The 23,926-nt window shown below is 48.8% G+C and overlaps 2 protein-coding genes across 6 annotated transcripts in view; one reads left to right on the top strand and one right to left on the bottom strand.

Moving 5' to 3' along the window:
* Positions 1 to 944: 944 nt before the first annotated feature.
* Kmt5a (lysine methyltransferase 5A) lies at positions 945 to 22,865 on the bottom strand. Of its 5 annotated transcripts, none has more exons than XM_027413919.2 (8): positions 22,759 to 22,777; positions 16,334 to 16,452; positions 15,074 to 15,230; positions 11,205 to 11,424; positions 10,764 to 10,851; positions 5,582 to 5,641; positions 3,292 to 3,482; positions 945 to 2,695 (listed from the first exon to the last, which is right to left on the bottom strand). In XM_027413919.2, exons 1-8 carry the CDS (start codon positions 22,766 to 22,768, stop codon positions 2,485 to 2,487), a joined length of 1,056 nt encoding a protein of 351 aa, XP_027269720.1. In that variant the 5' UTR covers positions 22,769 to 22,777; the 3' UTR covers positions 945 to 2,484. The 5 variants fall into 5 exon arrangements, with proteins under 5 accessions (XP_027269720.1, XP_027269723.1, XP_027269722.1 ...); XM_027413922.2 differs by lacking the exon at positions 22,759 to 22,777 and adding an exon at positions 16,678 to 16,695; XM_027413921.2 differs by lacking the exon at positions 16,334 to 16,452 and having other exon boundaries at positions 22,759 to 22,865.
* Sbno1 (strawberry notch homolog 1) overlaps positions 15,912 to 23,926 on the top strand; it is a 76,554-nt gene continuing 68,539 nt past the window's right edge. Inside the window, exon 1 of the mRNA XM_027413914.2 lies at positions 15,912 to 16,002. The gene's annotated coding sequence lies outside the window, so the exon portion shown is untranslated. The remainder of the gene's footprint in view (positions 16,003 to 23,926) is intronic.

Below are 23,926 nucleotides of genomic sequence, written 5' to 3'. Positions count from 1 at the left end.
GAGGCCCCACACACATCAAGAACCTTCCCAAGAGCCCTCTGAACCTGCCCTTTATAGAAGTTAAAAATTCTAAACAACATGCTTGAATTCTGTCTAGGACAAACCTCAAAGTTGTATCTCCGTAGGATGTTAGAGTCCAATGTCTTTTTTTATATTTCTTTATACACCACAGTATGTGTAAAGTTCAAAATATAATTGAGGATTGTTCTCTCCTTCTGGGGTCGGGGGAAGGCCTGGATCAAACTCAGAACTGAGGTAGCCAGGCCTGAGGGCAAGAACCTTCACAGGCCAGACATGGTGGCACACACCTTTAATCCCAGCACCTGGGAGGCAGTACTCAGTTCCAGGACAGCCAGTGCTGCTACACAGAGAAACCCTGTCTCTAAAAGCCAATATACAAACAAACAAACAAACAAATAAGGAGAAAAGCCTGGGCTGTCAGTGGTGGCGCACTTTGGAGGCAGAGGCAGGTGGATCTCTGAGTTCGAGGCCAGCGTGGTCTACCCAGTTGCACGACAGGCTCCAAAACAAAGAAAAAAAGCCTTTTCAGGTTGAACCTGCCATCCCCATTGAAAGGTTCAGGCATTATGCTGGCCTGCCCCTGTTACCTGGGGGAATCCACTCAGGCAGAACCCTGGTCAGCCCAAGGTTCCATGGGAACTAAGTCTGCACGCAGGTGCAGAGGACCCCTTTAAAAGATAGGCCCCTGCCCATTTACGCCCTCTGTTTCTCTGTCCCGCTCTGTCTCTCTATGGTGACCGGCCATGGCGGTCAGCCATTTACCCCTGTTCCTCTTAGTCTCCCCATTCTGCCGGGCCTTATAATAAACTTATAGTCATATGTCTGTCTCAGCATTTCTCCTTCTTTTTAAACAAAAGAACACCCATCCCCTCCTATTTTAGTCTATCCCTACCTCATAAAAAAAGAACAACACATAGGTGGCCTTGCCTGGCAATAAATATTTTAATTTTTTTGCTTTATTTTTATGATGACAAATAATTTTCAAGTTTATTTCCTTTTTTGTTTGCTATTTAAATACAAAGCTAAGCCACAAACAGGTACAACCAAGACATTTTATCTCACAGTTACACCCTCCTTTCGGATCCTCCTCCAAGTCTGACCACTGACCAGGCTAGCAAGGGGTGTGGGGAAGACTTTCTTAGGTAGCACCATCATGAGGCTGGGGGCTAGGGGGAGGTGTTGGGGACAAGGGTAGGTTCTCATACCTGGCTCCAGAGCCCCAGCCCCTAGACTAAAGGTGAATGGCGAGAACTAGTCCTTCCCAGGGAGAAGAAAGTCACCTACCTCTGCTATCACAGGTTAAGAACTTAACTATCATCCTGGTCCTCTGGCTGCCAGCATCTTCATGGGATACTCAGCAGGTAGAGAACTTTCCACGCAGCAGAATCGGGGTTGTGGATGGGGTGGGTGGGGTACAGGCTTAGTAATTTCTGGTCCCACTACAAAACCTTACTTTTGATTAGAATAAAGTACCATCTCAAATATTCTCTACACAAATCAGCCAGCCAAGCCAAAAAGATAAAAATAAAGGAACCCCAGAAAAAAAAAAAAGCAAAAACAAAAAACAAATCAAAAACAAAAAAAGCAGTCATTTCACTCCCTTCAAACCCTATATACATATAAGTTGTTTTCTGTGGTTTTTTTTTTTCATTTTTTTCTTTTTTTTTGATTTTTTTTTAAAATGTTTTGGTTTTTTATTATTTTTTTTCTTTAAAATAAATTCAGTGTTCACATTTCTATAAAGAATTAATGCAGTTTCAGGAGACCTGCCCCATTGGGGCAGGAGAACAGTGCTTTTCCCGACCTGCCTCTAGTCTGACTGCCCACCCTGATGCTTCGAGGTGCCTGGAAAAGCCAAAAGCATGTGAAGAGGTCTGTTCCCGGCCGGGCCTCCAAACCCCGGGCTCAGTAAGCTTTGGAGAAAGCAGAGGGGAAGACTAGCTTACTGTGAAACCTTTGTAAAAAATATTCATACACGTCAATGTGTATGCCTATCAAGACGATGAGGAGAACAAGAGCTTGGAGACATCCCGTCCAGGCTGTGCATGGGTGGTGGCAGCACCCTCACACCCGCCTGTCCTTGGATGTGGGGTGTGGGGGAGTCCTGGCTTTCATCTTGGGCAGAGCCCGGCTTCCTAGTTCATGTTCGACTCCATTCTCTAAAACCACCTGTGCCAAGTCCTAGACTGCTCGGGAAGCACAAACGTTCAACTTGTATGCAAAAAGGTACAAAAACAACTAGAATATAAAAGTTTTGGTAATATAAGGCCATCTGTTCAAGTCCACCTTGGAAACCTGTAACAGATATTTAAATACTACATGAAAAGGCATCTTTAATATACTTTTTAAAAACATTTGAAGTAATTAGCTAAGAGTAAGTGTGTAAAAAAAAATCATTTCCCTTTGAGGGCACTTTGTCCTTTGAAGGAGGCAGGGTGGCAGGGAGGCAGGGAGGCCACATGGTTAATGCTTCAGCCAAGGGTAGGCTTCGATGGAGGCTTTGCTGCGGTCGCCGTAGTCATACAGGAGTTCCTCCCCAGCTGCAATGTCTCGGGAGGCGATGAGGATGAGGTGAGGCACGCCGTCGATGTCATGCAGTTTGGTCTGGCAATTCCCACACTTACTGTGGTTGATCAGCCTCCCCAGGCGGTTAGTTTCTCGAGTGGCATCCACACTGGTGTGATGGGAGAGCGAGAGGGGATTACACTGGTAAAGAAGCTTTTAACCTTGCTGGGGATCTTGATCCACACCACTCTAGTGGGATGTGGACTGACAGCCTCATGTGAAGAAAGTTTACTTCCAAAGGCTACTTTGGAGAATCCATAGAGTTCTGCATGGAGAGCTTGGAGACAGACCCCAAAGACCTCTCTATGGAGGTGAGGTATGTTTAGTGTTTCAAAATATATAAATGGATGAAATCAGCTTCCCTGACCCCAGCCTAAGAAGCAATTACCATTCTGTAGAGCTACTGGGGCAAATGCCCAGAGGGAGAGAGGCCTTGGGAGCTGCCTAGCAGGCTTGTAGGCGACAAGTCCCCTCCCGCCTAAGCATAGTTCCAATCCCAAAAACTAACTGGAGAGGTGAAAGGAGCCCATCTCACTGGACATGGTGCTTCACGATTGCAATCCTAGCACTCAGGAGGCTGAGGCAGGAGTCTGATGAGTTTGAGGCCAGCCAGGGCTACATAGAGAGATCTGATCTAATCATAACAAGTAAGGAAACTGATCAAAGACTCAGGAGTGGCCCCAGGGCCACTCACAGAGTACTCACCAGTAGGTTTTGCTCAGATATTGAAAATAGTACATGTAGCAGCCTGTGGAGGGGTCTTGTGCATACAGAGCCTCCCGCTTCTTAGCATCGGTGATCTCAATGAGGTCCCCATGGTATTCTACCACAAAGTCTCCCCGAGAGAACTGCTTGGTGGCAATCACACCTCTGCCTTTTCCATCAATGAGATCAATCTGTCAGTGGGTAACAAGACCATAAGAGTTCAGGTGTCACCAGGCATAGTGTCTTTCAGGAAGTGTGGAATACATTTTTTAAACTAACTCTACTGGATGGGCTTCAATAAAAATAAAGCCCATGTTGGCGGCAGTGGTAGCACTTGCCTTTAATCTCAGTACTCAGGAGGCAGAGGCAGGTAGATCTCTGTGAGCTGGAGACCGGCCCAGTCTATAGAGCAAGTTCCAGGACAGCCAGGACTGTTACACAGAGAAACACTGTCTCAAGAAACAAAAATAACAACAAAAAGCAATAATAAAAACAAAATAAAAATAAAACCTATCCACACTGTGTAATGGTTTAACAGCTTTTACTAAAAGTACTGGGTCTAGCTTCAGGTCACTCCCATCCTACCATGTAAAAGAGCTCCTTTACGTCCATTATAAAGTGCATTTCATATTTAGGCTCCCAGCCAAAATCTGCTAAGTGGGCAAAATACCATTCTGTAGATTAAAAAAATGAGGGTTGGAAAGGCAGACTCATGTGTCCAAGACCACACAGCTAGCAAATGGTGATACTGGGGGCTCTGGTTCATGAGGTTCTCTGCTTATTGGGGGAGGAGCAAAGTCCAGCGATCTGAATCTCTCATGATCCATCAATACCTCTGGTGTTTCTCCTTACACTGGTTACAAATGGAGTGATAGAACTGATGGTTGCTCAAGGGGCCCAGGACTAAATTTGAGAGTCTAGGTTATGGGTGAAAGGGAAGTTTTTCAACCCGACTCCTAAGCCAGATCCACCTGCCAGCACACCCTGGAGAGCTACTTCCCCTAACCCATACCACATGTGTATACAACACCCCGAGAGCCTGAGTGGGGCTCTGGGACTTGGCACATGCTCAGCATGCACAGTGCTGGGTTCAATCCCCAGCACCAACACAAAACAAGACCCATCAGGAGAAAAGCAAGGACCCGAGACCTCACCAGGGGACAACAGTTTAGGATAAACTCAATCTTCTCTTCATATTTTGTTTGTTACTTTTTTTTAGCAGGTGAGGGTTAGGGATTGAATGCAGGGTTCTGCCCGTGCTAGAAAGCATTCTATCACCCAGCTATTGAAACCGACTCCATATCTTAGACAAGATTTGATCTTAAGACTGGCCTACCTCAGCCTCCTAAGTAGCTGGGATAACAGCCTTTGCCACCATCCCACTGCACCTTTCTTTTTTCATAGCTACTTAGTGAGAGAGTCACTGCCTAAAACACAACAAAGAAACCAAACCAGAACTGGGGCTGGAGAGATGGCTCAACAGTCAGGAGCACTTGCCGAGGACCCGTTTCAGTTCCCAGCACCCACACCAGTGTATTATACTGGGCAGCTTACAACCACTCTAACTCCAAAATTTCTGACACCCTCTTCTGGAGTCTGTGGGCAACCCCACCCCATTTGCACAAAATAGGAAGATATACACACGTATATATAATAAAAATAAATCCTTTGTAAATATTACATCTAAAAATGGGGCTGAGAGGCCAGGCGTTGGTGGCACACACCTTTAATCCCAGCACTCGGGAGGCAGAGGCAGGCGGATCTCTGTGAGTTCGAGGCCAGCCTGGTCTCCAGAGCGAGTGCCAGGACAGGCTCTAAAGCTACACAGAGAAACCCTGTCTCAAAACAAACAAACAAACAAACAAACAAACAAACAAATAAATAAAAATGGTGCTGAGTGATAGTGCAGTGATTAAGAGCACTTATTCTTCATAGAATCCAGGACCATTTCTCAGCATCTACATGGTGGATCACAACCATCCACCATGCAACTCCAGTTGTAGTGCACAGACATACATGCCAGCAAAAGCACTCATTACACAGAAAAATAAAATCAATAAAAGTGTATGTTCTACCATGGACATCTCCTCACAATTAAGAAGACGATGCCTCTGTGCTCCCTTCCTGACATGCATGCTTCACAGGAGTTTTTGTATGTGGCTCTTTAACACCTAAAGGGGTGCTACTCCCAGTGACCATGTGTAGTCAAGGCAGCCTTGGGGATGGTCTCAGCCATGTGCTGGGTGGCGAGGTCATCACCACAGTGCAATCATGTTGTGGCCTTACTTACCTTCATGCCTTCTTCCTTCCCGCTCTCAATCAGCTCATCAATTTTTTTCCTTTCTTCAGACTGGGTGGAATGGAAATAAAAGAACAGTGTTAGCATTGACTTACCAAGTTCTGGCCAACCTTTGAGCCCTAAGCATACCTCTCCTCACCAATCTGCAATGAGCAATCCATCATCTAGTTACGCCTGGGACAGGAAGGACACAGTTCTGGCCTGTTATGCTTTAAGCCTTTGTTTCTGTTGGTTTCTGAGACAGGGAATCATTGTGTAAGCCCAGTCTGGCTGTGAACTCATAATCCTCCTGCCCCAGGCTCCAGACTGTGGGATTATTATAGGTAGACATCAGCAGACCATGCTAGTCTGGATCTTAAGTGTCTCCCAGAGGCCCTTGTGAGAAATGCATGGTCTGTCCTGTGGTGCTACAGCGAGGCACTGAAACCATTAAGAGGTGGAACCTAGTGGGGGTCACTGGGGATGTACCCTGTATGGGACAGTGGAGCTCCTGCCTACTGTCTCATTTTCAGCAATGAGGCAAGTGGTTTTGTCCCATGTGCTCCTCCTCCATGATATGCTGCCTACCCAATACAACAGGGTCAGCTCATGAACTGAAACCTTTAAGAACAGTAACAGAGAATAAATCTTTATCATTTATTACCTCACGTATTTGTTACACAGCCTTAAACATGCTGTTTGTCCTGTACAGTACTTTTGAAAAATGTTTAATTCACCAGGATCTAAAAATCAGGACTTTAGAGCTGGCAAGATAGCTCAATGGGCAAAGGCATTTGCTGCCAATCCTGACCACCTGAATTTGATTCCCAGAACCCATACAGTAGGAGGAGGGAACCAACTCCCTTAAAGTTGTCCTGTCTGACCACCACACCCAAACCATGGCACACGAATGCCACAAATCTAAGTAAATAAGTAAACAGAAATTATGGATTCTGACTTAATTTAAACGACCATCACCCATGAACTAGGTTTAGTGGCCTATGTCCATAATCCCAGCTACTCAGGAGGCTGAGGTAGGACGTTCAAACATTTGAGGGTAACCTGGGTTACATAGGAAGTTCTGGGCCAGCATAGGACAATCTGTTGGTGCACACCTTTAATCCCAGGACTCAGTAGGCAGAGGCAGGTGGATCTCTGGGAGTTAGAGGACAGCCTGGTCTACAGAGTGAATTCCAGGACAGGATCCAAAAGCTACAGAAAAACCCTGTTCTCTGTTATCATTGTTGTTGTTATTTTTTAAACACAGGATCTCTCTATGTAATTCTGACTGTCCTGGAATTTGCTATGTAGGCCAGGCTGGGCTCAGAGATCTGCCTGCCTTTGTCTCCCAAGTATAGGGATTAAAGTTGTGCACACCAAAACCAGTCCTTTTGGAAACAGAAAAGAAGTCACCTCATTGCAGAGTGCTCACCTAACAGCATCAATACTGCTTCCCTGGTAGTGACAAATTCACAGAATGACTCAAGATGTTAATGATAAAACATGTCTCCGAGAAGTATCAGTATTGCTTCTGTAATTTTTCCATGAAATTTTAGAATTAGGGTTTTACTATGCACTATATGGAGGACTCCCAGGTGATGAGACTATAGAAGCATACCACCATGCTCACCTGGATGCTGCTTTAGCCTATACCTTTCCACCATTACCCCATTACCTTTTTCTGTTTTGAGATCATTTAGGCCTCCAAGTCACAGAGATCCACCTGCCTGTGCCTCCCAAGTGCTGGGATTAAAGACTTGGGTCACCATGCCAGCCCTTTTTATTTTTCGAGACAGGGTTTCTCTGTGTAGCTTTGTAGACCAGGCTGGCCTCGAACTTACATAGGACATCCTGCCTCTGCCTCCTGAGTGCTGGGAATAAAGGCGTGCGCCACCGCGGCTGGCCCAGACTTATTATGTAGGCACAAGATTATGTATCTTATGTACAAGGTACAAGCCTCACCACCCCACCTCCCCCACCGCCTAATCTACCCCCTCCACCAGCTACAGAGCCGGCTCTTCCAGAAGGCCAGGTCTCCCGCCTCTAGGCCTTTGAGCAGCTGTCCTTCCTGCCTAGAGTGACCTTTTCCCTCATCCATCTGCCTGCTTGTTTCCTCCTTTGCTGCAGTGTCAAGACACATTTTGAGAGAAACTGTAGACTCCTGGGGACAGAGGAACCTTAGACTCCCCACTCTCCACACTATTCTAGCTCTCTAAGGTAATATCCAAAGGTATGCAAGGTTAGTTTGTCTTCCTGGCAGTACCAGTGACTGCAACTAGGGCTCCAAGCACGGAGACAAGGCTCTAGTGCATCTCTTCAGCTCCAGCTGCCTAAGTACCTAGTTCATGAGTTCAGGGGATTGAGACTCTTCACCACAGAAAATCCTAGCAGGACAGAGGTCAGGAGTGAGTTTTGGACAGACATACACCTCATGGCAGTTAATCATCCCAGTGTGTAGAGTAAGAACAAGAGCTGGAAGAGGCATGGATATAACCCAGGTGGGCACCTGGGGAGCTTCCTGCTGGGGCTGAATATGGCTTGGAGGAACTGAGCTGAGGAGGTAGGCCAGGAGTTTGAAGCTTACCCAGTCAGCCTTGGGTTCCTCAGGGTAATTTAGGCACAGCCAAAACAGGCCAGAATGCAGATGGAGTGGTTAGACAAGGCCTGAGTGAAGGTGGACAGAAGTAGGAAGGGTTCCTTATAGTCCTCGGGAGGTATCACAAGGGAGAAGGAGGCCAGGACACTGCCAGTCATAGTTCTTACTATAGTGTGGTTGCCACCCACCAATGGGCAGGCCAGCCAGCCAGCCATGGGGCTGAAGGCATCTCTCTATTGCCTGCTCTGTGCTCAAACCCTACAACCCAAATCCCTTCCTCCTGCTTTGAACTCTGGACCTGACTTGGCCCAGCCAGGCTTTTTCTTCAACTCCATGAGGTGCCCCAGAACTTGGGACTTTGATTTCACTCTTGGCCATTTGGTCAAGTATGGTATCTTTTGGCCCACCAACTCAGCCCCCAGCCTAGCCTAGTTAGGTTAGGAAGAATCACAACTCTCTGACAGCTGTTATGCCCTCCAGCTTTCTCTGCAGTCAGGAGAACACAGACACTGCCAACAACAGTCACATCCACATCGCCCAGGGCAGCTGTCACTTCACTGCCATAGCCAACAGCAGGGGCACAGTGATCTTTCAGCAGTGCCAAGACAAACAGCAAGGGGCACAATGTGGCTCTTGCTTGTACTGGTTCCTGGTCTAATAACAGGGCACACTTTTCCTGCCTGCAGTTTATCTGCTGCGGTAAGTAGGTGACCTGCAGTCACACAAGTCCCTCTGCAGCCTTCTGTGCTCCAGGTACAAGAGTCCGGCTTTGCTTTAGCACACCGCCTTAGGTGCCCCCACCCAACAGCTCCCCTGCCCTCCTGTGGGGTCTGCCATGGCTCATGCCTGGCTGGGATGAACTCTGGGCTCTTGTGGTGCAGAGGCTCTGCACCTCCACTCTGCAGCGCCACCCGCCTCTGACAGTGACCTAGCACAGCCTCCCACTGCTGGCGGGCATTTATAACAACTCATTCTTGGCCAAAAGACACTGCCATTCACAAGAAATGAAGCCAAAGCTATTAAGGAAGTGGGGAAGGAGGGGGAGGCAGACCACCCCACTTTCGGCTTTGCATCAATTAAAAGAGAGGATGGCTGAGCTCTGTAGCTCCGTCCATGTATCTGCTGTCTCTGATGCTGCAGGAACCTCTGCAGCAGATGAAATGATTGAACCGCCTGGACCAGTGCCCTCTTTCCTGTGCAGAGGTGACCTGGTGACCTGGAGTTTCAGAGTTAGACAGATGTGCAGCAGATTGAGAAGTTGACCCTGACACTCTGTGTGGGAGCAAGGAGGCCTCTGGCCATAACCTGGGGGTTCAGAACAGAGACGCAATAACCACACCCCACTGCACCAAATATTGACAAACTGCTGTACTAGGTACTGTACACATAGGTGTGGGCCACACAGGCTGGCTATCTTGCTGCCTACAAACTACTTGACATTCAGCTGGAAATAGGCACATAGGATACCTAGGAACTGACCATACTTGAAAACAAGGGTGTGTTTGTCTGTCTGTTCTTGTGACTCAGCTAATTGCTGTTTTCACTCCCACATCATCATAGAACAGAAGGGTCTCATGTAGCCCAGAATGACCTCAAGTTCTTTATGTAACCTAGCTTTCTAATCTTTTTGTTTGTTTGATTCTTGAGATAGGGTTTCTGTACGTAGCCCTGGTTATTGGGAACTCACTATGTAGACTAGACTGGCCACAAAGAGTGACTGGGATTAAAGGCATGCACTACCACACTCCTCTTGGCCTTGAACTCTTGGTATTTCACTTCCTCAGCGATGGGATTATAGACAAGAGCCACCATCTCCAGTTTATAAAGTGCTGGAAATCGTGAGCTTCCAGAAGCACATTAAACAAGGACTCCAACTGGGCTACATGTCTAGCTCCAGGAAGTCATTTTATTTGTGCATTTTGCTTTGACACAGATTTTTACTATGTAGCCAACAGTTACCTCAAACAGGAGCTCTCCCAAGTGTTGGGATCCACTTACATCTATTTCTTTAATCTTTATAACAACTCACCAGCAACAATTTCTCTTTTTTCTTTTTGAGGCAGGCACTTGCTACATAGCCCTGCCTGGCCTGGAACTTGCTGTACAAACCAGGCTGCTCTCCTGAGAACTTACATCAGTTCTCCCAACTCTGTCCTGAATACTGGGATTATGTGTGTGTCTTCACACCTGGCCTTTACTGTCCTATTTTACAGAAAGGAGAGTGTACTATACCAATGTGTCTGGCTTGAGCTCAGCAATCAGTAAGTACTCCAAGCTACCGGTCTTTAGAAACTTCTAGATGGCAGACAAAAAAAGCTCCTGAAAGAATAGGCAGCTTCCCCCACGATCCCAGGTTCAAATGCCCTGCCAACACACCCTGGAAAAGCCAATCTGGTTTTCTTTGCCATAAGGTACAGGCTCCAAAGCTCCCCAGAGGGGTCTTAAACAAGCCTCCTACTCCTCCAGGAAGCCAAAGGGAGCTGAGGATGATCTCTGCTAGAGAAAGAACAAAAGATACAGACCAGGCTCCATCTACACAAGTTCAATAAAACCCACAGGCCACCTCCTTCCTCCCAGCTGCAGGTGACCAGACCCTACCTGCAGCTCAGCTTTGCTCTTCCTAGAGCTCCTTCGCACCGGGTAGAAATCTGTCAATTTTCTATTCTGCTGTGTTTTCCCTTGAGACCTGGGTGAGAGGGGAAGGAAGTAAATAAACATAAGGCCCACTTCTTGCACAGACCCAGGAGGCAACACCCTGTAAGTGTTGTTCAAACACCCGTGTGCACTGGGACCTGAATGCCCATCTGCTCACCTATCCAGGTGGGCCCCAGTTTCAAGGAAAACTCATCACTCCTCTCTCTGGGGAAGAGCCAGGGAGGGAGGCCTTGACCTCTGGACCCATCACACAGAAACAGGGAAACACCAGGAAGTGTGATGACTCAGGGGAGAGGCCTGGCAGTGGACTACTCAACCACAATGGCTGCCTGAGTCAGGCCACAGGACTAAATGCTCTGTTAGGAGAGGGCTCTGGACACTTACTTTTTCCGAGGGGCCTGCTTGCCCTTGAGGGGCTTTTTCAAGGCCTGCTTGGCAACCACTGTATTCGTAGGATCACATGACTGGGGTGGAGTTTTTGGAGGTTCTGCTGCTTCAGATTTTTGGTTTGGAAAAGGTGCCAGGGGACCTCTCCTGGCGTCTTTGATCTTCTGTTCATCGGACTTCACAGAGCTTCGGATCGTACTCCCACCATTTCTTTTCTCTGCAGCAGGGGCGGGGCGGGGCGGGGCGGGGGACAGGGATTTACTCTATGCACTGGAATCATTAGTGTTCTAAGACAGGCTAAGAACAGCATCATGGGACTGTCACGAAGCCAGTGTCCACTAAGGCCAAGCAGGCAAAAGTACTTGGATCTATGTTGTGACTGAAACACTGGAGAGAGGAAGTGATCCTCCGTATGTGAAGTACTGTGGGTGATCACGTTGGCCTGAGTGCTCAGCCACCAGCTTTTAGACACTCGGCTGCACAACCAAGGAAATAAGCTCTGTTCGTAAAGCAAGAGTCACGTAGCACTGATGGGCAGAGTGAGCGGACACAGCCAAGACTCCTTTCCCCACTCACTGCCTGGCATGTTTCACTTCAGGTTCTTACCCAAACAAGCCCTCCTTCTAAAAAGGTTGAAGCTCCCAGAGTTTCTTAGAATGCCAGTCTCATGGACAGACTGGCATGTATCCTGTCATGGGGCACACATCCAATGGCCTTACTGATACTACTGATAACATTGTACAAGCAATCCCTGTGCTGATGAACTATGCTATTTTTAAAAAACAGATCCAATAATTTACTTTTTAAAGTAACTAATGTAACAACCAGAGAAATAGATGGCACAGCAATTTTGGAAAACAAAATTAAACATATAATTGCCATATGACCCAGTAATTCTACACTCAAGACATCTAACTCAAGATGATTAAAAACACATGTCTATGCAAAAATCTATACATGAAACGAGGTGGTTAATGCACATTAGCCAAGTAAACAACCCATGAGAGGGTGATAGTTAAACAAAATGTGGTCTGTCCACACAAGGGAAATGATTATGATTCAGCCATAAAAGGCATCAAATGTTGACACACACACACTACATACAACATAGACAGACTATGGAAAACATCATGCTGAAGTGAAAAGGCCAGACACAAAAGGCTACATACATATCCTATGACTTCATTTGCATGAAATGTCCGCAGCAGGCAAAACTGCAGACCCAGAAAGGAGTTTCAGAGCTGCCTAGAGCTGGGGGGATGGGGAGTACAAAATAAGTCTTGTTTGCTTTTTTGGGACACGGTTTCTCTGGGTACATCTGGCTGTCCTGGAACTAGCTCTGTAGACCAGACTTGCCTCAAACTCAGAGATCTGCCTGCCTCTGTCTCTGGAGTGCTGGGATTTAAAGGCCTGTGCCACCACCACCCAGCAGCAAAGTAAGTCTTAATGGGTGTGTTCTTTGTGTAATCATGAAAACATTCGGGACTTAAGAGGTAGAGGTTGCATAATTCTGCAAACACTAAAAACCACTCAAGTGCACACTTTGGAGCTGAGGTTGTAGCTAACTAGGTAATAGTAAAACCCTGTCTGGTGGCACATGCCTGTATTCCCAGCACACTTGGGAGGTGGAGGTAAAACACAAGTTAAAAGTCATTATTAGCTGCATGGGAAGTTTGAGGCCAGCCTGACTACAGATCTTGTCTTGGGGAGAGGTGGCAGAATGGGACTTGGGTTAGGATGTAGCCCAGTGGTAGAGCGTCTGCCTATATGCTCAAGTCTCTGGGTTCTACCCCTATCTCTACAAAATAAGCAAATAAACTTTGATAACTGAATTATAGCTCAATAAACAAAAGAGGAAAAATAAATGCATCAAAATTATCCAGGAAGCTGGATGTGGAGAGCAGGAGAGATGGCAGTCATTAAAGTGACTGCCACACAGGCATGAGGCTGAGTTCAGATCCCAGTACAGGTTAAAAAAGCTGAGGAAGGGGTGGAGGGGAGGGTATGAGACAGCTTAGTAGGTAAATGCACTTGGCACCAAGCCTATTTACCTGAAATCCATCCCCAGGACCTTCATGGTAGGAGAAAACTGACTCCTGTGAGCCTTCCTCTGAACCTGACATGTACACAGCAGCACAGAAACATCCACCCACATGCATGCACACATACAAAGCAAATAAATGTAACTAGAACAGAAACCCTAAAAGCAGATCAGTCGCACTCCCCTCCATCCTCTCTTCTTGACAAGAAGCAGGTGTAATCCTGGGAGTACAGTGTCTATTAACACCTGTAACATGTGTCTGTGCCACAGCACATCTGGGTGAGAGCCTGACCTTTCTCAGAAACCCAATGTACATTTGACCCCAAACTCCGATGACGGTCATTTAGCAGCACTAGGACCAGTGAGCTGGCTTGTGAGCCCCCGTCATCATGTGGACATATGGATAGTATTCACTCTGTTCAATTTTGGAAGAGACATAAGGCGGCTATGGACTCAGACAGAGTCCTCTGCCCACGCCCGGATGGTAGATGCCCTCCTAATAGCTTCAGGCATAAGGGTGCAGAAAGATGTGGTGATGGCAGTTTGGCCGAGCTGGCAGCTGCAACATCAAAGGCCCTTCTACACACACGCTGTAACTTACTCCCCCAAACAGCCCAACTGACAGATATGACAATTGGGGCTCACAAAAGAGCTGCAGCTTGCCCAAGCCTCCTCCTTCCTTCTAAGTGGCAGTTACAGTTAGAATCTAAGCTATTTTAAGGCTGATTCAGACAACATAGTCCTGTGCATGGGGGTGGGGGAAAAAAAATCAAGCCGAGGGTCAGCTTGGAAAATAGGCACAGGGCTCCCCCACATTAGTTCTCAAACATAGCCCTAGAGCTAGGGCGTTAGCACTTCTGACAAGTTTCTGTTAGGGAATACACAGCTTTCTCCTATAAAGGGGGAGGAGGGGACGGGCCCCGGCGGTGGCGCTGCTCTGTCTGGCAGGATTCACCTATCAGGAATGAGGTGTGGGGGTAGACAGGAGCCTCAGACTCCCCATTAGAGCTTTAAAAGGGACTATCTGGAAGAAAGTAAGACTCTTGGAGGGTTCACCCTGTTCATAGGACTAAGTGGAATTTTCTTTTTGTGGTGTTAGGAGTTGAGCCTAGGGCTTTACACTTGCTAGGCAAGCATTATACCACTGAGCTACATCCCTGCCCTTCTTATTCTGGGCAGTGAGGTGGGACAAAATCTCATACTATAGTCCAGGCTTTGAAATCATTGCAATTCTGATTTGGCTTTCATCCCTCCTCCCCTTCCTTTTTTGTAAAGTGCTCAGGATCAAATCCAGGGTCTCAAATGCCAGATGAGTATTTCACCACTGAAGCCCTGCCACCAGCCTACATCCAATATTTAACTCCAGATCTCACGCACGGCTCGTGCTGCTTTGGAAAATAACGCAGATCACTTGAATGGAAAGACACTGTAGAAATGGGGTCAGGGCCCGCCATACAAGGTAAGTTAGCTGATACCGAGTTCACATCACACTGCACTCACCTGCTCTGCACAACCTGGACTCGATTTTCCTGCATTCTTAACAATCATGAGCCTCTAAAATCGCAGGTCGGGTGTGTTATTTTTGCAATGTGGCAAGACACGCCTGAAGGATATGCTAACTCTTGTCAAGGTTGGAAAAACCTGTCAGACCACAGGACATACACCCTGACACATCTTACTCTTTTCCACCTGTGTTTGCTTCTCACTAGTGAGAAGGAATATGGTTCATATCACCCTCACACCTGGCCCTGGAAAGGTGTGTGTGTGGGGGGGGAGGGGGCAAACTGAGCAGCTGAAGGCAGAAAGGGGCCATGTCAGGGCTTACCTTCTCGCTTCTTGTAGATTCCAGCTAATGGTTTCCCCTGGCATTTGACCTCGTGATGTGCAACTGAGTTCTCTTCCTGAAGAGGGGAGCGCATTCCAGAGCATTTGTTGGGACTCATGTAGGCATAGATCTTTGACTGCCCAGCAAACACGTTCTCCTAGAAAGACAAACACATATTCTCAAAGAGGCTTGAAAACGACAATCTCACAGCACTTGACAGGAAGAAGGGAACAGAAGAATACAAAAGACAGATGGCATCACCATTCCAGGACAGACCAACCCAGAGATGCCAGCCCCAGGAGAGCTCTCTCAGGAGACCACTGGCAGATTTTGCAGCCCCAGCCCAAGGTTTCCAAACACATGTACTCTCTAAATCTGGTACCTAAAGGAAATCCGGCCAGTGGAGGACAAGACAGTACATGAAGGTCCAGTCCGTTTAAGGAAAGAGCGAACTTATCAGCAGCAGGGAGGTCAGAATGACCGAGAGAAAACCGGATCTGAAGGGCTGGGCTGAGTCAGGGGTTAACTCCCCAGGCTAGGGAGTCAGCCACTAGCATAGAAACAGGCCTAAGGGAACCTGATTAGCCACTTGGTGCTGAGGCCAGCTGGGAGGACTTGTGCACTGCCTGAACCTTCTGCGCCAGGCCTGGCCTCTCTCAAGCCACTGCAGCTCGGCGCCTCCCAGGACTGTGGCTGAGTGATGGGGAGGCCAATGAGAGCTCAGGCTCTGGGCCAGCGCATTTAGGGCGGTCACTCCACTGCAAACCGCACCTTGGCTCACACTGGGGCAGGCTGGGGGGTGGGAGGGGGGGAGGGAGGGTTGTCGGTACAAGTCACTCGTGTGCTGGTGTCTTTGGGTGTGGGGCTTCTACTGGAGTGACCACACACAGGAGAGCTTTCCCAGAAACAACGCAGGGCCTGGCTGCCTGGTAAGCCACTAAATACCAAATCAGACACTACTAACTCTTGAGGGACGAAAGCAGGCCCTCCACGCCCTTGGAAGGCATCCACCTCCTGGGACCCTAGGTCTCCGGAGGGACTGAAAGCTCCACAAGGCCACAGTCAAACTTTTCGAGGTTAGTCACTGCCAGTGTCACGTTGGAGCTAGATGGCCACTCCTAACCAAGCAGTAGATAAGGAAGCTGCCCCAAGCCGGTCTCACCGGCGAGCGCCGAAGGGGGGGGCCCCCCTCGCTGCGCCCACGTGCGCGAGGCCCGGGCCCGGTTGGCGCTGCTCAGTGCGGGGAGGGAGCCTGCTTACCCCGTCGCTGCGGGGCCTCCCCGGGCCCCTCTGCTCCACCATCTCCGGGCCCGGGGCCGTCGCCGCCGCCACCGCCGCCGCTGCCGCCTCCACCGCGCGGGGCTTGCACATCTTCCTGCCTGGAGAGGGGGGACCCGGGGGAAGCGGGGGAGGGGCGCTCAGGGCGCGGCGGCGCGGGCAGCGGGACCGCGGGGCTCGCCGCAGCCATGTCTCCAAGCCCGCACGCAGGGGGCCCGGCTGCGCCGTCCCGGGGCCCGAGCCCTCGCCGCGGCGCCCTCCCACCCGGCCCGTCCTGGGGCCCCCTGCGCCCGCCCCAGCCCGCGCACCCGGCCCGACACACCCACCTGCAGCCCAGCTAGGCCCATGGCGGCGCGGCCGGCGCCCTCGCCCTCGCCGCGGCCCGGCCACCAGCGCTGCCGCCGCCGTTGCTGCTGCTGTTGCCGCCGCCACCAGCGCCGCCGCGGCGCCCCGGGAAATGGCCGGCGGCGCCCCACGGCGCCCGCTTCGCCCATGGCCCGCAGCAGGCCGGGCGCCCGCGCGCGCCGCAGCCGGGGCCCGGAGCGAAGCCGGGGACGGCGCGGGCAGGGGCGGCGCTGCCTGGCGCCTGCGGGGCGGGCGCGAGGGCGCGCGGCGGCCAATCCCGGCTCAGCGCGCCCCCTTGCGCGCGCGCCCCCGGCCACTCCGCGTGGAAACTGCACGGCTCCCTGAGCCCGCCACGAGGCCGCGTCTGCATGCGTGGGATGTTCACGCGAGCCCCGGCGTCCACCCTGTGGGCATCCCGGTGGAAGGTGGGGAGTATCTAGGGGGGGCACAGAACCAGGAAGAGATGGGCCCTCCTCCTAACCGGCGTTCTGCCTGTGGCCGGTAGGAGGCCCAGAGGAGCAGGAGAGCCCTGCCTGGCCTTGATAAGTTTGCTGGAGTGCTTCTGCCATGCTATCTTGTTCACACCTCAGAACAACCCGAAGAAGACAGAGACCGTTATTACCTCTTTCCTAAAAATGGGGAAACTGAGGCTCATAGAAGCGAGGGACCTGGCCAAGTTCTTGCAACCCAGTTTCCGGCGCAGGCCAACAGATCAGAGAGGACTGCACTGGTAGCCACAACTATCCGTTACAGATGAAGAAATTGAGAGTGGGAGGGGCAAACCGTGTGGCAGGGGGTTTAGCAGATTACCCACCTTTTGCTCCTGCGGCCCTCCCTGTAAGAAAAGTGCCTTAGGCAGGCAGGGTTCCAGGCACTCTGGTGTCTGTCAGCTTTACTTACTGCCTTGTGCAGCTGTGAAGTGCCTCTGTTAGGGCATGCGGGCTCACAGCCAAAGATTCACTGTATTTGTGCAAAGTCATTGAGGCAAACAAGACACTTGAAGGTACCCAGCTCCTGCCTTACAAACCACAGCTAAGTGACTTTCCAAGTCTGGCCTTCTATGTCTTGGTAGCTAAGCCCACAAAGCCTGTGTTCCATAACCTACCCGAGGGATCTTCCAAATTCTACAACAAAGGGCTGTTTGGGGGCCACCTCTTCACGTTACCTCCTATTAAAAGGCCTAATACTGAGAAGGATTGCAGGATTAGGGTTAGCCGTTCTCAGAACATTAACAATGCATCAGCTTGCTTTAATAAACAGCTTTCAAAGTTAGAGGCCTACTCCAGCTTCTAACTTCCCATCCCTTTGCAGGGCCTACCACTCTAGAATACTGGAAACTATCGGGAAGTAGAAGATTCCAAAGTGACACTCAAACACCCAGGTTAAACCAAGCAGACGTGCCTCCACAGCTGAGGTCACACAAGATTTATAATTTGAAGTACATCAACCCTTCCAGCTCAGTTGCTACTTTAACTCCATGCTCTTGCTGCATGCCAGCACTTAGAAACAGGCTATGGATACTATGAAAACCACTCGATACAGAGGCCACCCTTTGCTTGCACCTGTATATAATAAACATCCTATCAACAAACAGCTAAGGATATGACTCAGTGGTAGAACACATGCCTACGCCTAGCACACACAAAGCCCTGAGTTCAATCCCCAATTCTGCAAGTAACAACAGCAAACAAACAACATGAACTATCCCACGCCTCTAGTCTCCACTTGGCAAGCTGAGGCAGAAGGATGCAAGTTTGAAGCCTCTCTGAGGTATAAAGTAAAATACTGTTTCAAAAAAAATAAAAAAAAAACAAGAGAGAAATACAAACTCTACTGTTGCCTAGGATTTCAGAGAACCATAACCTGAAGACAATATCATCAATAACTAAAATAGCCTGAGTGCAGTGTGTCAGGTCCTTTAATATGGCATCACCATGTAGTTAAAACCGGATTATTAATACACTATCACTCCTCTTTCACAGCTACTGAAATAGGCTCAGAGCAGATGACTGATTTGCCTGAGAATACTGTGACAAGGAAGAAATGGGATCAGAACCCACTTCTGCTATATAATCACATTTTTACCATAAAGAATGGGTACTGCTTCTCTTGAATTCAAATGCCAGCATAAGTATACAAATCCATTTACCAAACATTTACTGAATACATATTTTGTTCCAGCCCATGTATACATAGCAGTGAACATAAAAAGAATGGAGGGCAGCTGGGCGATGGTGGTGCACACCTTTAGTACCAACACTCGGGAGGCAGAGGCAGGTGGATCTCTGTGAATTCGAGGCCAGCCTGGTCTACAGAGTGAGTTCCAGGACAGCTAGGGCTGTTACACAAAGAAACTCTGTCTTGAAAAAACAAAAAAAACAAAATGATGGAGGGCAATTAGGTGGGGAATGGGAGTGAGAAGAGGTGGGTCTTGTAGGCCATAGAAACTATTATGGAGTTGCTCCTAGGAGAAAAGGGAGAACAGGAAAGTAAAAGTCATGTTATAAAATTTTGTATTCTTGGAGCTGGAGATATGGCTCAGAAGTTAAGAGCACTAGCTGCTCTTTCAGAGGTCCTGAGTTCAATTCCCAGCAACCACATGGTGGCTCACAAACCATCTATAATGCGATCTGGTGCCCTCTTCTGGCAGAACACTGTATACATAATAAATAAATAGATCTCTACAAGAAATCTGTATTCTTTAGCTGCTGAGGGATGATGACGTAAAACATGTGGAGATGATGAAAGTGGAAGAAAGAGGAACAATTTTAAAAGGGCAGAAGAGATGGAGAAGAGTAGATGAGCTGACCGTCCTCAAAATAAAGCATACAGTGGCTCACTCCTGTAAGCCAAGCCAAGAGAGTGTATTTGGGCTGTAAATGCCTTCCTGACTCCAAAGTTACACAACAAATAAAACAACAATCCAAAACAACAAGTTACTCTTCAAAGTCAGAGAGAGGCTACCCAGCACGTACTTTGTTCAAATGCCATACATACATAGTTGGACCCTCATTGTGTCATGAACATCTCTATTTTCTTTCCTCGGCCTCTTCTTTTTTGGGGGTTGAGGCTGGGAGTCTCACACTGTGGCCTGGGCTGGCCTCCAACTCTCAGGAATTTCCAGCCCCAGTGTCCAAACTTCTGAGACTGTAGGTGTATCACCACACCTGGTCAAGGATGGACTTTCTAGGGGCTAAGGATGAAGCTCAATGGTACAGCGCTGACTTAGCATGCACCAGGCCCCGCTTTTCATCTCCAGAATCTTAAAAAACAAACAACCTCCCCCAGAGTGATTTTCAGGAGGAAAAACCATGGTCTTTTCATTTGATGTACCATAAAGGATGTGATATTTATACCTATTAGTATCTAATTCAATGATACACAAGAGTAAGGTAGATTCACCAGGCCTCCAAGTGCCCTGATTGGTACCCAGCTACTTAAGAAGCTGAGGCAAGAGGACTGCCTGAATTCTAGGCCAGCCTGAGCTAAAAAGTGAGTCTCTGCCTGAAATCAAAACCAAACCCAGACTTGGGACAGGTGTCATAGTATATATTCTTACTTCGGCACTCCAGAGGCAGAGACAGGCAGGTCTCTGTATGAGGCTAGCCTGGTCTGCAGTGAGTTCCAGGCCAGCCAAGGCTACACAGCAAGACCCTATCTCAAAAAAAAAGGGGGGGGGGAGATTAGAAAGTGGAAGAGTGCTTGCATAACAAGTGTGAGGCTCTAGGATTCAATATCAATAAAGCAAACACACACACACACACACACACACACACACACACACACACACACACTGATGAGGGTCATAAACCTTACTAAATAGAAACTGGACAACTTTGCCCCTTAGCTTTGGCTCGGAAAGGGAGGAGGCAGCAGCACGTCAAAAGTCTTCAACTAAAGACTTCACCTCTGAAGAACAAAATGAAATAATTTACATAGATTAACTGAGATAATAAAATGTTTGGATTTCAATAATAATTATTCCCATATTTCAATAATAGTTTTCTTTCTATAATTTAAATCATGGGTTATGTTGTTGTTTTACTTTTTTGAAACAAGGTTTCTCCTTGGTGTAGCCCTGGCTGTCTTGGAACTTGCTTTGTTGACCAGGCTGGCCTCAAACTCAGAGATCTAACTACAGTGCTGGGATTAAAGGCTGTTGCCACCCTACACACAACTCAATCAAATCAAATTTTACTTGCACTCACACACTACTTCATTTTTTTAATGTACGGGTGTTTTGCCTGCATGTACGCCGGTGTACTACACGTGTACACTGCCCTTGGAGATCAGAATGGTTTTCTGTGAGAGCATAGAGTTGGCTCAGTGGTTTAGAGCACTTGCTGCCCTTCTAGAGAACTCAGATTTGATGCCCAGCACCCACATGTCTGTTCACAACCTTCTGTAGCTCCAGTTTCAGTGTGACCTGACACCCTAAAAGACCTGGTCTCTGTTGTCACCAGGCACACGTAGTGCACAGACACATATGCACACCCATAAACATTAAGTGAAAATAATGAAATTTTAAAAGTAAAAAAAGTCGGTCATTGGTGGCACACGCCTTTAATCCCAGCACTCGGGAGGCAGAGGCAGGCGGATCTCTGTGAGTTCAAGGCCAGCCTGGTCTCCAGAGCGAGTGCCAGGATAGGCTCCAAAGTTACACAGAGAAACCCTGTCTTGTTTCGAAAAAACAAAACAAATAAATAAATAAAATAAAAAAGTAAAAAAAGGGGGGTTAGGTTGTGGTAATAGGAAAAGAGAAGTAGGAAATCAAATGTGTTTAGATGCTTACTTTTTTTTTTTTTTTAAGAAAAATGTAGGGTAAGGGGAGGGAGAGGGAGAGGGAGAAGGGACTTGAAACAACCTTGTTCCCTAACTAGAACTAATAAACAAATTAAAAAAAAAAGAAAAATGTAGTGTTAAACTGGGTGTGGTGGTATATGCCTGTAATCCCTGAACTTGAGGGGTAAAGACAAGAGGATCGTTGCAAGTTGGATGCCTGCTTGGTCTACATAACGAGCTCCATTTCTCTCGGAGCTATATAGTGAGACTCTCTCAAAATAACGAAAAGGAAAAGGTGCTGGAGTTAAGCTAGGAGATAGAGGCGGGAGGACGAGACTAGTGTTAAATTTCTCTGTCAACCGGATTATGAAACACTTAAACGTGGCTCACTATGCCTCATTTCTGGTTAGCATCCGAGAAGTCAAGACCTTATAGGAATGCTGGGAGAATAAATGATGCAATAGGGTTCAGAGTATGCAAAGGGGGCCAATAAATATTCTCTTAATGAGTGGAGATTTAATCTATGATTATTACTATACAGAACACATTGCATTAAGGGAGATTCCCACTAACACGTTAGGTCTTGCCATTTAAATAAAAACGCAATACTCCAACTTAAAACAACACAACACTCCGCTCACGCTCAAGTTTTGGGTTCTTTCGCTTGAGACAGAGTGACTAGAGATAACCAGTCGCTTTTCCTGGTAGCAAATGGTGTCTTTAAAGATGGGACTTGCCTCGCGCGGCCGCACCAGTCCACCCACGCATCCCCTGTGGGCTGAAGTACTACAACCCAGATACGGGATGAAGGGCTGCTCCGCCAGGCACTAGGAGGACCCGGGATTCACCCCGAAATGGACCACTTGATTCCCAACTTGACCCCGCCGCACAGAGCTGACTCAGGGGAGCTCCCTGCCTCGGATACAGGTCAGCAATCTGCGCCCTGCCTCGGGGTCACCTCCTCCGTCGGCCAGGCTCGCGGCTTCAATAACAACCGTTCCCTGGAGGGGCGCTGCGCTCAAGTTTCCAAAGAGCGTTGACACAGGGACACACCAGCTCCGGGGAGACTGGCTGAACCGCAGGCGCCCACTTGTCCAGACCGGACAGCGCTGTCCGACCCGGGGAACGGTCTCCGGGAGCATCCAGGGTCCCGTGTCCCTCCGGGTCCCCGCGCTCCACCGTAGGTGGATGCTTGCGAGCCGCCGCTCCCGCGCCGAGCGCTCCGTGCAGTGCGGCTTCCCGCCAGGCAGTCCCCTTGCGCCGGCCACCCTAGCAAATACCTCTAGCCATGGCCCCGCTCTGTCACCGCCTGGAATCTCCCGGGAAACCCAGCTTTCGGAAAAAGTTGCAACAACTGTAGCCAACTGCTCCGCAAGTCCGCGGCTGCAGGTGCTGATTGGTGCGACCTCCCGCCCTTTCGCAGGCTTCCCGCTGTGATTGGTACGCTCGAGGCCAGGGCCCGCCCTTCTCCCCGCCTCTCTGCAGGGCCCGGGCCTTCGGCCAGGTTGGGGGTGAGGGCTTTAAATTTGATCATCTCCTAGCACTGATTGGCTGAGCTAGAAAGACTCATCGGCTGCTATTGGGAGGGCGGGGCCTTAAGCTCCTCCTTCTTAGGGCTGAAGCTCCGCCTCGAGTTTTCAATCTCCAGTAGGAGAACCAGGTTTGGAGGGCGGGGACCTGAACAGGAACTTCCGGTTTGCGGAAGGCTTGACCGGAAACGAGACCTTTGACCTGTCGACCTCTCCATTTGTTTTTGAGCCGCCTAACGCGTTCAGAAGTTTGTCATCTCCTCCACCTTGACGTCCACTCTCAGTTTGGCTCGTTCATTCGAATTCCTACGTTGCAAAGGCTTACTGCGAAAAGTATGTTCTTCCAATATGTAAACTGTGGGTACAGCTCCGAACTGGGTCAGTGGGTAAACGCAGAACCTCAAAATTACAGCCCAAATCACCTGCCTGTTTTACACATGGGGTAATAGACTATCCAGGGCAGTTTTGTTGTTGTTGTTGTTGTTTCGTTTTGTTTTGTTTTTCGAGACAGGGTTTCTCTGTGTAGACTTGGCTGCCTTGGAACTCACTTTGTAGACCAGGCTGGCCTCAAAGGCGTTGGTGGTGCACGCCTTTAATCCCAGCACTTGGAGGCAGAGGCAGGAGGATTTCTGTGAGGTCTCCAGAGTGAGTGCCAGGATAGGCTCCAAAGCTACACAGAGAAACCCTGTGTCGAAAAACAAACAAACAAACAAAAAGTCTGCCTGACTCTGCCTCCCAAGTACTGGGACTAAAGGCGGGCACCACCACCGCAAGGCTGACTATCCGGGAAATTTATGTATTGCCCAGGATCACCCAACAGTTTCCCTTCAGGGCCAGGGTGAAATATCAGGACTGACAGTCTGCTACATACCTCCCTTAACTCCAGGAAAGCAACTCATCCAAGGTCTCAGATAAGCAC

This window comes from Cricetulus griseus, chromosome 4 (assembly GCF_003668045.3).
Source record: "Cricetulus griseus strain 17A/GY chromosome 4, alternate assembly CriGri-PICRH-1.0, whole genome shotgun sequence".
Taxonomy (NCBI): Eukaryota; Metazoa; Chordata; class Mammalia; order Rodentia; family Cricetidae; genus Cricetulus; species Cricetulus griseus.
Note: the sequence above shows the minus strand (reverse complement) of the source record. Positions and strands in the feature narration are given on the sequence as shown.

Excerpts from the sequence above, each read along its gene's own strand:
- Kmt5a (XM_027413918.2), bottom strand. The coding sequence starts at position 16,845 with ATGGGCGAAGCGGGCGCCGTGGGGCGCCGCCGGCCATTTCCCGGGGCG. Across the intron at positions 10,852-11,204 it reads AAGCAGGCCCCTCGGAAAAA|GTCTCAAGGGAAAACACAGC; the intron begins GTAAGTGTCCAG and ends CCTCTCACCCAG. Across the intron at positions 5,642-10,763 it reads AGAGCAAAGCTGAGCTGCAG|TCTGAAGAAAGGAAAAAAAT; the intron begins GTAGGGTCTGGT and ends CATTCCACCCAG.